This window comes from Pelophylax lessonae, assembly GCF_965119305.1.
Source record: "Pelophylax lessonae genome assembly, chromosome: 1".
In the NCBI taxonomy this organism is placed as follows: domain Eukaryota; kingdom Metazoa; phylum Chordata; class Amphibia; order Anura; family Ranidae; genus Pelophylax; species Pelophylax lessonae.
The window spans coordinates 207,303,544-207,320,023 of record NC_138768.1 but is presented as its reverse complement, the minus strand read 5'-3'; the positions used below and the strand labels follow the sequence as shown (position 1 = coordinate 207,320,023).

Below are 16,480 nucleotides of genomic sequence, written 5' to 3'. Positions count from 1 at the left end.
AATACAAAGTTTTTTGCTGTCAGGTTACCGCCTGTCGACTAATTTTTGGGGCCTGTAATGGCCGACTCTTACTTCTGTATCCTGTCAATGCCTAATGTACCTCCAGCCACAGAGTACAAAGTTCTTTGCTATCAGCTGAATGCCTGCCGGCTAATTTTTGGGGCCTGTAATGGCCGACACTTACTTCTGTATCCTGTCAATGCCTAATGTACCTCCAGCCACAGAATACAAAGTTCTTTGCTGTCAGGTGAACGCCTGTCGGCTAATTTTTGGGACCTGTAATGGCCGACACTTACTTCTGTATCCTGTCAATGCCTAATTTACCTCCAGCCACAGAATACAAAGTTCTTTGCTGTCAGCTGAACGCCTGTCGGCTAATTTTTGGTGCCTGTAATGGCCGACACTTACTTCTGTATCCTGTCAATGCCTAATGTACCTCCAGCCACAGAATACAAAGTTCTTTGCTGTCAGGTGAACGCCTGTCGGCTAATTTTTGGGGCCTGTAATGGCCGACACTTACTTCTTTATCCTGTGAATGCCTAATTTTTCAGACTGGAATTGAAAATCAATGGATCTGTAAATGTTCCGCTAAATTTTGAAAAGGATGTGGACCCATTTTACAGACGTGTAAATGGACCCTATATGTATTTGACATGTATTTAGCAGCTGCTGTCAGTTCTGGCTGATTTAGGCTGAGCTATTACACCAAAACCGAGCAATATTACAAAAAACAAGATACACGTTATAACTGTATAAACGATTTATATAACTTATAAAAAAAATAAATTAATTGATAGCAACTTTTCCAATAGGAGGATCATCGCCTGCACCCCCTTCATAGCCTGGCATTGCCTCTCCTCCACGGCCTTCATGCGCTTCTGAATTGACGAAATTTAAATTTTTATTTAAATTTTCAGTTTTAAAAAAATAAAAAAAGAATGCTTGTCGATCGCAGATTCGCTTAATACTTCTGGTATGTCAGTGTCCATGTTGTGGGACTATGTGTGCACAGCTAGTAAGTATTTTGTGGCTTCAAATATAGCCTTGAGGTTTTTCATGTTCGCCTGCCATTAAAATGAATGGGACCGGCCGCGAACCCGCGGTTCGCGAACATTGGAGCGAGTTTGGGCGAACCGTTCCCGAACCGTCCCCTCACATGTTTGTCCATCACTATTTATGTTGTATACAAAGTCTTATGAATTATCAGCTCTGGTTTCTTTTGGTGTCTCTAGGACAGCAAGCAAAGGGCAATTTCCCCAGTGGAAAGCAGGCAGCAATAAATATGCTGATAGAGGTTTTAACCTATCACTACTCTATCCAATTTTTTGTAATGCCGAAAGTTTTTTAGCTAACATAAGCTATTAGAGATGCACACTTTCAGGATAAATGATATCCCTTCTCCAGGCTTTATACATTTCTGAAAATTGTTCTGAAATCAACATATTTATACACAAACTAACTCCAAACTTTATGCATTAATCAATGGCTAACCTGGTTCATTACTCTACTGATGCCAATATTTATTTTTTTTCTTAAGTTTTGACTATACAGTAATACCTTAGTTCGCGAGTAACCTGGTTTATGAGCGTTTTGAAAGACGAGCAGCGCTTTTTTAAAAGTTTTGCCTTGTTATGCGAGCGCTGTCTTGATAAACGAGCAGTGTTAGACTCACATTGTTAAAGTGGTTTAGCAATGCTAAATTAAATTAGTACAGTATAAGCATGCCATCCCCTCTGTTACATACCACTATGTGTCCCTGTGCCTGTACTGTATATAAAAGATGCTGATTTCTACTGTATCAGAGTGTCTCCCGGCGCTTATGTGACTCCTTGTCTCTCTGCTTCCCCCAGCGGGTGGGGCCGAGCACTCCCGCTGACGTCATCTGGGGAGGAGGGGAGGAGAAAAGCAGAGAGACCCGAGGAGTCACGTGAGTGCCGGGAGACACTCTGATACAGTTGAAATCAGCATATTTTATATACAGTATAGGCGCAGGAACACAAAATGTTATTTAACAGAGGGGATGGCATGCTTATACTTTACAGTTCTGTACTTTAGATATGATAGCAGCATATCTTTATTTATACCAATAAATGGTTGTGGAACGAATCATCTGAGTTTCCATTATTTCTTATGGGAAAATGTGCTTTGATATACGAGTGTTTTGGATTACAAGCATGCTGCTGGAACAAATTATGCTTGCAAAAAAGGTAATACTGTATACACTGTGACAGGAAGTCAGATAAATCTGTGGATGTAGTCACAGACAGGAGATACATTTCCACCTGGTTTAGAAAATTCACCAATTACTATAGGGTGTCGGCTGCAAAGGTAGCCAGAACTGTCTAAGGACGGTGAACAGACTTCAGCTGTTCAGAATGAGGAAATTAAGGCCTCTATAAATTGTCCAAAGGAAGTCTATGGATTGCTGCCTCCTGACGCTGTGTGAAGCTGGGGAGAGGAGGAAGTCAGATGTGTGCCTCCCGACACCGTGTGGGCATGGGAGAAGGGATGCCCCCTGAAGCTGTGTGAGCATGGGGAAGACCTCCTAAAGCGATGTGCGCTGAGGGGGGTAACAAGTGTGAAGACTACTCAAGGTGAGGTCTTGGATCGTTTCTAGGTGAAAAGAAACCAATGGACATTTCCTGTGTGAAGGGGAAATTAATTAAGACTGAAGACTACTCAAGGTGAGGTCTTGGACTATTTCAATGTGAAAAGAAATAAATGAACTGTTTGCTATGTGAAGAGACAAGCAAAGGAATGTCCTCTATGTGAAGAGAAAAGGGACATGTTCTATGTGAAGAAAATAAATGGACTATTGATGGTCTGCTGTAGGATCAGCAAAGTCTGCCCAACAGTAGGTTGGAGACAGACTTCCGTAGGTAGGTTCCTGTATGTGAGAAGGTAGCCGCCCACAGTGGCAAGGATTTATTTTGTGTTTTATTTTTATTTTGATGTTTTTGAGGCTTACATTTATTGTGAAGTAAATTGCAAGAATAAACCAAACTGTTGTTTGCAACCACTTCTCGGCTATCTCCCTGTGTAAACGCACCCCCCCAATGGGTCATCCATACCCGCCCATAAACCACCAAGCTAAATCCCCACAACACTTAAGGCAGTATTAAACTCAAAAGCAAACATTTAATATACCATAGTTTAATCTTTCTTAGATGTGATGGCTGCATTCATTTACCTTGTTAAGCTTCCTTTTTATAGTTAATTTTTTTACCTGGCGATCCAGCAAGTAAGTTTGTTGTTTTTCAAAAGAAGAAGCTCTCCAGCAGAATGTATCAGTTACAGGGATGAGCCTAATCATTTAACTCTAGCAGGGGTGCTTACAATGATTGAAGTGGTTGTAAAGGCACAAGGTTTTTACCTGCATGCATTCAATGCATGAAGGTAAAAAAAACTTCTGTGTGCAGCAGCCCCCCTAATACTTACCCAAGCCCCCCTCTTCATACAGCAATGTCCACAGGAGCCTTGCCTCTCCGGGGACTCACACTCCTGACTGGCTATTGGCAGCAGCGGGAGCCAATGGCTCTTGCTGCTGTCAATCACAGCCAGTGAGCCAATCAGGAGACGAAGGGTGCAAAACTGAATTGTGGCTCCATGTGTGAATAGACACACAGAGCAGTGGCTTGGCTCGGGTGCCCCCATAGCAATCTGCTTGCTGTGGGGGCACCGGACAGCAGGGAGGAGGCAGGAGTGCCAGCATGGGACTCGAGAAGAGGAGGATCTGGGCTGCCCTGTGCAAAACCACTGCACAGAAGTGGTGCGTATAATATGTTTATTGTTTTAATGAAAAATAAATGAAAGCTTTACAATCACTTTAACTTTTGTTTATGTAAAACTGTTATCCCAAAAGGGAAAAACTGTTTGCTGTTACTGCTTATAAAGTGTGAGCTGAAATTTGACTTCAATTTGTTAGTGTATCTAGATCTGCTAGTACATCTAGCAGGGCACTCAAAAACAGGAGGTGTGTTACTGGCCAGATCACCATCTGAAAACAGAGGGAAAAAGCCTAAAAAAGAAAACAAATGCAGCCACTCCATCTAACGATTGGTAAGCTGCAATATGTTCAATTTTTTGTTTTGGGTTTAATACCACTTTAACCCATGAATTCCCTTATGTTCCAATATTAGAGCAGCAGTGATGTGGTTGTAATTTAACCTATTGCTCTAGATAACATACAGTATGAATTTTATGCACAAATTTAAAAAAAAATGTCAACCTCAAGCATAAATTGATTAAACTGGTCTATACTTGTCTATATTTTATGTATGGTAGCTGCAGTTACCAGGTGGCTGGGCCTCATAATAGCATGCTCTAGTCCCTTACCCTGATGCTGTCTGTACTGCCCTACTGGTGCTAAACTTTTGCCTTAACACCAAAGCTATAGAGTTCTCCTATCTGTTTGTCCAAAAAGATGTGGAACTGGAGAGCTACAAAATAGGAGAAAAAAGTGTCCTTTCTCTTGCTCTTTTTTTTTTTTTATTTCTAACAAAATGGTAAATACAATTGCATAGCTTTTTACAGCAACATTCTTTCTTCTATTGGTTACAAATTGGACATATTAGAATTTCTCCTTTCACAATATGAGTGTTTTTAAGCATTTTTAAGCTCCAGTAAAAGTAAAGTTTAAAAAAAAAAAAAAAAAAAAGCGCTCAATAAAATGTATTAATACATGTAGTTGATTTTCTTTCTTGTTTGGAGTTATTCACATTCATTATTTTCACTTCCAGTGTAAATAAGTGCAAAACATGTAAAACATCCTAAATGCTGGTACAATGCTGGAGCATTTCACAGCAAAAAATTTCAGATGGCTATAAAAAAATCACTCGCTATAAAGCAGGGCTCGACAAATCCTAGGCCCCAGGTCATCATTGCGACTAGAAATTGCATCCTGGCGCCTGGCTTTTGTCATCAAATTCACTGTTGGTCTAAATCATTAGAGGAGCGCAGTCTGCTGGGCCACAAGTCAGGCACAACAGCTGTAGCTCTCTGAGAGTTAAATCCCTATCCTGCAGCTATGGGCTGGGAGGGCAGAGCATTGGGCCACTATTGGCTGGAAGTTTTCTGTTGGGCGGGTTCTTATGCCGGACAGCATGGGCCACCATTGGCTGGAAATTTCAGCTGGGTGGGTACTTATTTATGCCAGACAGCACGGGCCGCCATTTGCTGAAAATTTTAGCTGGGCGGGTTCCTATGCCGGACAGCATGGGCCGCCATTGGCTGGAAGTTTTACGTGGGTAAGTTCTTAAGCCGGACAACAGCATGTGATGAATGGAGGCCACAAAATTATTACAGTGCGGGGATACTTCATGCTAATCTCTACTGGAGGTGATTGTAGCCCTATCTCTGCTAATTTCTGTTAACAGAGACTAGGGTAGGGGCAGGGCCATCCTATTGAATGGGCACACCTCAGTGATGCCCAGGTACAGGGGGGGGGGGCATGATGAGGTCTGTGTTGGGGATTCACTGGCAATTTGGCTGCTGGTGACACTCTGACCTGTGGTGACACCTTTCAATCCTCTCTCTTATCCCCCCTCTCTCTCTCTCACCCACCCCCATCTTTAACCCTCCCATCCCTCCTCTCTCTCACCCCCCTCATTCACTCACTCTTAATCCCACTCTCTCACCCCCCTCACTCTTACCCCCCACCTTCTTTCACTTCCCCTCATCCTTTTTCTCTTACTCCCCCTCTCCCTCACCCCCTCACTCCTACCCCCCTTCTCTCTCATCCCCTCACTCTCTCTCACACTTACCCTATTACACCCCCCTCTCTCTCTTTCCCTCCCCCTTCTCTCCCCCCTCACCCCTACCCCCTCTCTCTCTTTCACGCCTCCTCTCTCTCTCTCCCTCCCTCCCTCTCCCTTTTACCCCCCTCTCTCTTACCCCCTCTCTCCCTCTTACCCCCTCTCTGTTACCTCTTTTTCCCTCTCACCAGCCCCCCCCTTACCCCCTCTCTCTCACCTCCTTTTTTTCAGCCAGCCTATAACCCTGATGTAACAGCATTATGTTTGGGTTATTGGCTGGCCGCTCTGCTGTAATTAAAGGGGATTAGGGGGCATAAACTACTTACCTGGCCCCAGGCGCTTACAACCCACGGTACCTTAACAACTTTCGGACCGCCGCCCACCGTGTATTTACGTTGCTATTTTGACGTTAAATACTGGGGTTATGGCAGCAGATAGCTGCCTTAACCCCGGTATTTTTTTTAAACAGTGGGAAATCCGCTTAAGCATAAAAGTGGTCTCAGCGGTGGATCACTTTTATGGGCGGCGGGAGAGCTGCCTCCCCCCCCTCCTGTTGCTTCCCGGTCATTTTCCCCGCTTACTAAAGCCGTCGGTAGCAGGGAAAATGATCCAGTCCTTTTCCCTCCTAGGCAGGAAGTCGAGTGAGGGCAAGCTGGCCCCCTTCCTCGACTCTATGGCCTTGGAGGCCTGGAGCAACACCATACGTTGCTTCCTCCCAGCGGCCTTAAAGGGTCCATTTTTTTTTTTTAATGAAAAAAAAATTACTTTTTTTTGTTTTTTAGTGTAGATGTCAGATTTGAGTTTTTTTGTCCCCAGATCTCACATTAAAGGGGACCTGTCCTGCTTATTTATATTACAAGGGATGTTTACATTCCTTGAAATAGGAATTAAAGTGATCAATTTTTTTTTAAGGGAAAAATAAAAAATAAAAGGTAAAAATAAATAAGAAAAGATAAAAAAAAATTAAAGTGTCCCGTCCCTCTGAGCTTGTGCGCAGAAACGAAAGCATACGCAAGTTGCACCCACATATGTACACGGTGTTCAAACCACACATGTGAGGTATCTCCCTTATCCTTAGAGTGAGAGCAATAATTCTAGCCCTAGACCCCCTATGTAACTCTAAACTGGTAACCTTTAGAAATGTTTAAAATGTCACCTGAGGAGATTTTTAACTACCAATGTTTTTCGCCATTCCACGAGCATGCACAATTATGAAGCATGACACGTTGGCTATCTATTTACTCGGCGTAACATTATCTTTCATATTATAGAAAAAAATTGGGCTAACTTTACTGTTTTCTTATTTTTTAATTCAAAAAAGTGTATTTTTTCCAAAATAAATTGTGTTTATAAGACCGCTGCGCAAATACGGTGTGATATAAAATATTGCAAAGATCTCCATTTTATTCTCTAGGGTCTCTGCTAAAAAATATATATATAATTTTTGGGGGTTTTAAGTAATTTTCTAGCAAAAAAATACTGATTTTTAACTTGTAAACAACAAAGGTCAGAAATAGGCCTGGTCCTTAAGTGTTTAAACCTGGCTCCTAACTTTTTTGGCTGGCTTTTAGATTCAAAGCAAATTTGTCAAGCCCTGCTATATAGACACTCTGGACATGCTACTGAACACTTACCAAACACAGAAAATGTTGGGCATTGTTCACCAATACCCATGTATAATAGGAGGTGCTATATGAAGGATATGGGTGATGGCCACATGCCTGCCTTTGCCTTTGTTGGCTCCCTATGATCTTGGATCTAGTGTTAATGTGTCCTTAGTCAAACTATGAACTTTTTATAGCTCATGAAAAAAAAATCAGACCTCAGTAATCTATTACATTATTATTTACACAGTTATTTACCATAATGTACTGCATTTTAAAGATACTGCAATACAACATACAGTGTACCAATTTACACCATACCTTCAAGTGCGGAGAAAGTTTTGGGTTTGGGGACTGTTGGTCGTAGTCCTGAATGGTCCATGATGGATTTTTTTTTGTGGTAATAATTTTCTCCTGGTTTGCTACATCCATGTACAGGGGATTGCTTTTAATTGTGGATTTCAGAATTTCTGGGTTGAAATGTTCACACAGTGTTTTGTCAACTGCTATATGGCTTTCCATCTGTGATGACTGCTTTGCATCATTGACATTGCTGTTATCATTCTGTGTCCAAAAAACAAAATTAAAGATTCACTATTTCTGCATACACTGCATTCCAAATACTTTATAAAAAACAAAGCATAGAACAGATTTTTGAATTAAATGAAAATTAAAAATGATATAACCTAATGTTATTACCTGCTCAAAATGGTAAGATGAATACTTTTTATGAGCTTTTTCCTTCATGGCACAAAGTCCTATGCTTTGCCCCTGTGATGTAGTAGGACCCACCAAGGTTTTCAGTCTGCTGGGTCTGAGAGAAGGGATACAACAGGGTGCTCTGTGTCATTTACTCCAGAGACAGGCATCCTGGATTACATGACCAGCATTGATTGCTGGCAAGGAGGAACATTAGGAATGGTGAATGCTGAAAAAGTGTTTCCTGGTGTTTGGAGTGCCACAGCCTAGGGCAAGTTCTTGGAGTGACAATACAGCAGTGATTTCACTACAGGCCCTGCAGGGTTTTCACCAACCTTCAGGAAAATTCCTGAGAACTGCTGGGAGCATTGGGTATTTTTTTATTTTTTATAGAAAAATGAATTTATTAAGTATAAATCTAGACCTTTTTTATTAGATAAATCTATATAGGTTTACCTTGAAGATATTGAATTAACTGAAAGCGAATATTTCAGTTTAGGGTCTGAAATGCCACTTCTCACATAAAATGAGGATGTCTTTGTTTTGCAAATAAACTCTGCAGTTGAATGTTTACTCTTCATGATGGAGAATCCGTCAAGAACATGGGACACTACCATCAACCTTTGCAGGGCACTGTAGTTGGAAAAACTGGTATTTCTGGAGTGGGATAACTGTTAACTGAGGCCTGCAATAAAAATGACAAGTCACCAGTGTAATTTGACAATGCAAAACAAATATATTTGTTTAGTTAGGTTGGTTTCATTGGATCTCGTACTTCTGCATGATTTTGTCTCTTATAAAGACAAACATAATCTATTTTTAGTTAAGTAGAGTAATTTAAAACAAACATGTGCTTAGAAAGTATGGAGGCTGCCATTGCTGACCTTTACTAAAAATACGACTTGCCTTGCTTTTATACTAAGTATGCAGTTTAGGAGCTCTGACTTCACTCTGACTTTCCTTATCTGCATAGTTGTTCTGGTTCAGTGACCCAGGAACAGGGCCGGCGCTACCGCTAGGCGAACAAGGCAGCCGCTTAGGGCGCACTGCCGCCTAGGGCACAGCCATACCTCCCGCTTCCAAGCATCCCTGATTCGCCGGGATGGTCCCCAGCGAATCAGGGCTGAATCTCGGAATACTTGCGGCGGTTCCCGCACGCCACCCACGAGTTACACACACAAGGCAGCTTGTCTCTCTCCCCAGCTGCCTGTGTCAGTGCAGAGCAGAGACGAGCACTGAACCCACCCCTCCTCCTTCCTGTGTGTTTCCTGTACACAGAGGAGGCAGGCAGCAGCTCTTCACTCTCTGCAACAGCGCCGCTCTGATCTGAGGTCTGTGATGTTTATAACTACTACTAACTTGCAGGGGGGGTGTATGGTGCTGGGGAGTGTGTGAAGCTGGGGGGGGGGTGTATGGAGATGGAGGGGTGTGGGAAGCTGGGGGGGGTGTATGGAGATGGAGGGGTGTGTGAAGCTGGGGGGGTGTATGGAGATGGAGGGGTGTGTGAAGCTGGGGGGGGGGTGTATGGAGATGGAGGGGTGTGTGAAGCTGGGGGGGTGTATGGAGATGGAGGGGTGTATGAAGCTGGGGGGGTGTATGGAGATGGAGGGGTGTGTGAAGCTGGGGGGGGTGTATGGAGATGGAGGGGTGTGTGAAGCTGGGGGGTGTATGGAGATGGAGCGGTGTGTGAAGCTGGGGGGGGGGTGTATGGAGATGGAGGGGTGTATGAAGCTGGGGGGGTGTATGGAGATGGAGGGGTGTATGAATCTGGGGGGGGGTGTATGGAGATGGAGGGGTGCATGGAGATGGAGGGGTGTATGAAGCTGGGGGGTGTATGGAGATGGAGGGGTGTATGAAGCTGGGGGGGTGTATAGAGATTGAAAGGTGTATGAAGCTGAGGGGGTGTATGGAGATGGAGGGGTGTATGAAGCTGGGGAGGGGGGGTGTATGGAGATGGAGGGGTGTATGAAGCTGGGGGGGGGTGTATGGAGATGGAGGGGTGTATGAAGCTGGGGGGGTGTATGGAGATGGAGGGGTGTATGAAGCTGGGCGGAGGTGTATGGAGATGGAGGGGTGTATGAAGCTGGGGGGGTGTATGGAGATGGAGGGGTGTATGAAGCTGGGGGGGGTGTATGGAGATGAAGGGCTGTATGAAGCTGGGACGGGGGTGTATGGAGATGGAGGGATGTATGAAGCTGGGGGGGTGTATGGAGATGGAGGGCTCTATGAAGCTGGGACGGGGGTGTATGGAGATGGAGGGATGTATGAAGCTGGGGGGGTGTATGGAGATGGAGGGGTGTATGAAGCTGGGGGGGTGTATGGAGATGGAGGGGTGTATGAAGCTGGGGGGTGTATGGAGATGGAGGGGTGTATGAAGCTGGGGGGAGGGTGTATGGAGATGGGGGGATGTATGTCATCTTCCTACCACCCCACTCCCTGACATCTTCATCCCCCTGTCATCTTCCCACCATCCCACCCCCTGTCATCTTCGTCCCCACTGTCAGCTTCCCACCATCCCATCCCCTGTCATCTTCATCCCCCCTGTCAGATTCCTACCATCCCACCCCCTGTCATCTTCATCCCCCATCAGCTTCACACCATCCCACCCCCTGTCATCTTCATCCCCCATCAGCTTCCCACCATCCCACCCCCTGTCATCTTCATCCCCCCTGTCATCTTCCTACCATCCCACCCCCTGTCATCTTCATCCCCCATCAGCTTCCTACCATCCCACCCCTTGTCATCTTCATGCCCCCTGTCATCTTCCTACCATCCCACCCCCTGTCATCTTCATCCCCCCCTGTCATCTTCCTACCATCCCACCCCCTGTCATCTTCATCCTCCATCAGCTTCCTACCATCCCACCCCCTGTCATCTTCATCCCCCATCAGCTTCCCACCATCCCACCCTCTGTCATCTTCATCCCCCTGTCATCTTCCTACCATCCCACCCCTGTCATCTTCATCCCCCATCAGCTTCCTACCATTCCACCCCCTGTCATCATCATCCCCCATCAGCTTCCCACCATCCCACCCCTTGTCATCTTCATCCCCTTTGTCATATTCCTACCATCCCACCCCCTGTCATCTTCATCCCCTATCAGCTTTCTATCATCCCACCCCCTGTCATCTTCCTACCATCCCACCCCCTGTCATCTGCATCCCCCCTGTCATCTTTCTATCATCCAACCCCCTGTCATCTTAATTTCCCATCAGCTTTCTACCATCCCACCCCCTGTCATCTTCCCACCATCCCACCCCCTGTCAGCTTCATCCCCACTGTCAGCTTCCTACCATACCACCCCCTGTCATCTTCATCCCCCCTGTACCCCACTACCAGCTTACTACCACCCAAGCCCCTTAAATTTTCTGGTGCACATCATATATGATGGACGCAGGGAAAACATTTTTCTTCCAGTGACAACACGGACACAAGGACATTTCTCCTTCCAGTGAAACCACCAATGCAGGGAGTTTTTTTATTTCAGTGACACCGCAGATGCATTTCTACCCAAAACCCTGCTCACCCATAGTGCAGTGACCCTGTTTTTAAAATGTTTTCAAATGTGTTTTTTTTTTTTGGGGGGCGCAAGTAGATGGTCTTGCCTAGGGCGCAAAATAGTCTGGCACCGGCCCTGCTCAGGAACTATGAAAGTCACAGACAGTCAGTGCTGTATCTTGGCCTAGGCCAACAAGGCCCAGGCCTAGGGCAGCACTTTGCTGGGGGGCAGCAAAAACGCTGATGGGGCTGCACTGATATGCTGCTCTGATGGGCACTAATAGACTGCGCTGATGGCCACTGATGAGGCAGGACTGATAAGCTGCACTGATAGGGCTGCACTGATAAGGCAGCACTGATATGATGCACTGGTGGCCACTGATGGGGCTGCACTAATGGCCACTAATGAGGCTGCACTGATATGCTGCACTGATGAGACTGCACTGATGGGCAGTAATGAGGCTGCACTGATGAGCACTGATAAGGCTGCACTGATGGGCACTGATGTAGCTGAACTTATTGTAACTGATGAGGCTTCACTGATGGGCACTGATAGACTGTGGTTGTGGTCTGTGGTTTACAGATGACAGGGTGGGTCATAAACAGCAAAGGGTGTGGCCTTTACAGGACAGGGTGGGTCATATTTAAATTAGGGGTGCCCAAGTTTAGTCAGGCCTAGGGCAGCACAATACCTAAATACACCACTGCAGACAGTCAGATAGGCAGTGCTTTCAGAAGAAGGCCAGCAGTGTCAGCTCTATATTTCTTCTATCACAGGTTTCCTTGAAATTATCAACCTAATGAAAGCACATTTTCCAGCATACACCTGTCTAATGGACACTTGCAGCTGTGTTCTGAAGCAATGATTTTATGCATAAAATCCTCCCTGAGAGAAAAGAAAGCATGCCTGATGGAGCTAGGGGTGAATTTGAGGAGCTTGTGGACTCAAGCAGGGAACAATGGTCTAGGTTGTTGTTAGGTCCTACTGGAGGGACATTGCAAGCCTCGTCCTCTTAGTGAATTGTAAACTGGAATGGCTCACAATACTGCTAGTGTGTAAAAGTGTGACTTTTTAGTAATATATACTCACAAACCAGCTGTCCAGCAGTGATCACTGCTGGTAATCACTGGCTGTATGAACATTCATACATACAATAAGGGAAAAAAGTATATGATACCCTGCTGTTTTTGTACGTTTCCCCACTGACAAATAAATGATCAGTCTATAATTTTAATGGTAGGTTTTTTTTTTTACCAGTGAGAGACAGAATAACAACAAAAATATCCAGAAAAACACATTTCAAAAAAGTTATAAATGGATTTGCATTTTAATTAGTGAAATAAGTATTTGACCCCTTTGCAAAATATGATTTAGTATTTGGTGGCAAAACCCTTGTTGGTAATCACAGAGGTCACATGTTTCTTGTAGTTTGCCACCAGGTTTGCACACATCTCAGGAGGGATTTTGTCCCACTCCTCTTTGCAGATCCTCTCCAAGTCATTGGGGTTTTGAGGTTGATGTTTGGTAACTCGAACCTTCAACTCCCTCCACACATTTCCTATGGGATAAAGGTCTGGAGACTGGCTAGGCCACTCTAGGACCTTAATGTGATTCTTCTTGAGCCACTCCTTTGTTGCCTTGGCCATGAGTTTTGGGTCATTTTCATGCTGGAATACCCATCCATGATCCATTTTTCATGCTCTGAATGAGGGAAGGAGGTTTTCACCCAAGATTTGACAGTACATGACCCAGTCCATCATCCCTTTGATGCAGTGAAGTTGTCCTGTCCCCTTAGCAGAAACAAAGCCCCGAAGCATAATGTTTCCACCTCCATGTTTGACGGTGGGGATGATGTTCTTGGGGTCATAGGCAGCATTCCTTCCAGTGTTAATTTTGGCAGCAAAATTCAATTTAGTTTTAGTCTTAGTCTTAGGACTAAAATGGCATTTTAGTTTTAGTCCCATTTTAGTCTTCTGCAAGTGTTTTAGTTTTAGTCGTATTTAGTCGACTAAAACTCCAGTACATTTTAGTCAACTAAAACATCTTACATTTTAGTCGACTAAAACTCATTTTAGTCATCTATAATCGAATGGGTGTAGTTCAATTGTAATTTGTAATGCATTATTTAAACATTTCTCTAGCATTTCCAAACAAATTGTATACTCCTGGAGTAAAAATCTAATAATATATTATTATAAGGTTTGAACACTCACTACAGACACAGATTTAGCCATTGAGATATACAACATCTTTATAAATAAAACTAAGTTTCATAAACAAACAGAAAAATAGCTTTTTGACAAACCGAAGTGCAACTTTAAAATGAAAAAAAACCCAAAAACTGTAAACTCCATTGGCTGTAATGTCATTGCACATATTACCTGAATATATTACCAACATTAAATATTAGGGAAAAATATAAGAAAAGCCTTTTTCTTAATTGTTTAGTTTTCAGCAGCTTAGTAGATGCCCCTTACTTACGCGTATGCGGTGGTGCAATACATGTTTAAACTTTAATGTGCTATTATTACAGGCTCTGGATGGAATTGTGTTGCCGATATAGAAATGGCCAGCAGAGGAGTGTTCATTTTGATGATGTTAATTTTTTATTTAGTTTTAGTTATAGTCTTATGACTAAAATGCAATTTTAGTTTTAGTCGTATTTTAGTCTTAAGACTAAAATGCCATTTTAGTTTATTGTGTATGTGTAGGGTGGTTCCTGCGCTATCTGAGGCGGTGTAGGTTCCTTCTTATTGCTGCACCACGTTACTGGTACCAGGAACCAGTTAATACAGTAATTTAATTGGGGGGGTTTTGTGGCGCACTTCAGAAGTGAATTAAACTCCAAGAACATTAATTAGAACTAAAATATAGTAAAATACGTAAGTAGTGTGCGTATAGATAGGAAGTCACGTGACGTGACGTAATGCGTAGTAGGAGCCGCCGAAACCGGAAGTGACGTTAAGAATCGGAGCGAAGTCCTCCCAACGCTAACCTGATTGTTTACATGCCTATAAGAAGCTTAATAAATGTAAGTGCAATTGTTTTTATACGGAATAAATTGTTTTAAATACTGCACCATGATGGCCCTTTGTATTTGATGAGCCCCGAGGTCGTGGCAGCAGTTAAGGATTCCTTAGGAAAAAAGCACCCCAATACGGACCCTCAGAGGTATCCCGGGACCACGGATAGACCCTCCAGATAGGATACGCGAGCCATGGAGCACCAAATCGGGGGATATATATATATACACAGGTGATTTATACACATCATTAAGGTGAGAGTTTAGAGCACCTAGAAGTGACACCTGGTGGAGGAGAAAGTCACAGCACCTTTGACTGCACGGAAGCACTTTGTGATCTAAGTTGAAGTCACACATTTGATTATTTTATCTGTGGTGATTTGGAAGAACGGACATTCACTTGCATCACTTTTTTGATTTGAAGGAGTTTTAAAGACTTTGTTGGCAATATCTGTATTTATTGATGATTTATAGCACCTAGCACTTTATAGATTGGAATATTTGTTTATTTATATATTTAATCACGATATTTATTGAAGCACATAATATTTACAGTTGTAAGGACACGGAATTACTTAAAAACAGCACCTTATCTATACGCACACTACTTACGTATTTTACTATATTTTAGTTCTAATTAATGTTCTTGGAGTTTAATTCACTTCTGAAGCGTGCCACAAAACCCCCCCAATTAAATTGCCATTTTAGTTTAGTCGTATTTTAGTCGACTAAAATTGTGTTAATTTAGTAGACGAAAACGTTTTAGTCGACAAAATTAACACTGATTCCTTCTCTTCCAAACATGACAAGTTGAGTTGATGCCAAAGAGCTTGATTTTGGTCTCATCTGCCCACAACACTTTCACACAGTTCTCCTCTGAAACATTCATATATTCATTAGCAAACCTCAGGTGGGCCTGTACATGTGCTTTCTTGAACAGGGGGACCTTGCGGGTGCTACAGGATTTTAGTCCTTCACAGAGTAGTGATAAAAAATTTTGATAAAAAATTTAACGAAGGCGCCTAGCCCTAATAAAAAAGATGTTAAACCTGCTGCCCTTTTAATTGTTAAAAAACAATAAATAGGTATATATAGTTGGTAAAAAGGCGCTGGTGATCTTTTATAGTGCTAAATATAAATAATTAAAAAATTATTTTTATATGCTACCAATACAAACCATAAATAGTGCATGTAAAACCAATGTATATAATTAGTAAAGTGCAAGTGCTGTTCTTTACTTGTGCAAAAAATTATTACAAATTAGATTATCCAAGTGCTTGCTAGTGCATCCACATAATAAATTTAATTATATATCATATAATATATATCATTAAATTATGTCAACAATAAATTATTTCAACAATACATTATTTGTGCCCACTATTACAGTGCTCAAACCAGTGATTAAAGTGCTTGAAAATATTAAATAGTCCAAAGCAATTCATGCAAAAAAAATGCTGTGTAAATTTAATTGCTTGGATCTGTGGTGCTCCAGGTGGTGGGGTGTGTCACTCATTGCCTGTTACCAGATTGAAGCAGGTCGCAAGGATCCCTTTATTTAGGTGGATCAGACCTCTAATCGACTTTTTCAGAATATCCTGCTCCTTTTCCTTTTTGTGCGTTACTCGTACATAGAGAAGTACAGTCCGCATATATAAAGACACATAAGATAGCCAAAAATAGTGTAATACTGTTTATTTAGATAAAAATACACAAAAAATATAGTTGGCTTCTTACATTTAGTTGTGCCCTCCTGGCACTGGGCAATTGGGCAGTTAGTACCTAGGGATGATCGAACTTTTGAAAAGTTCGGTTCGACCAGAACACCCGAATTTCCCAAAAGTTCGGTTCGGATTTCAGAACCCCATTGAAATCAATGGGACCCGAACTTCAGTAATCAAAA

The 16,480-nt window shown here is 43.0% G+C and overlaps 1 protein-coding gene across 1 annotated transcript in view; it reads right to left on the bottom strand.

Annotated features, from left to right (window-relative positions):
• The window catches only part of MINAR2 (membrane integral NOTCH2 associated receptor 2), a gene marked incomplete at both ends in the record, with an annotated part of 48,066 nt that overhangs the window by 19,619 nt on the left and 11,967 nt on the right, over nucleotides 1-16,480 (bottom strand). Inside the window, one exon of the mRNA XM_082243200.1 lies at nucleotides 7,679-7,921. Within this exon, the coding sequence (XP_082099326.1) occupies nucleotides 7,679-7,921 (243 nt within the window). The remainder of the gene's footprint in view (nucleotides 1-7,678; nucleotides 7,922-16,480) is intronic.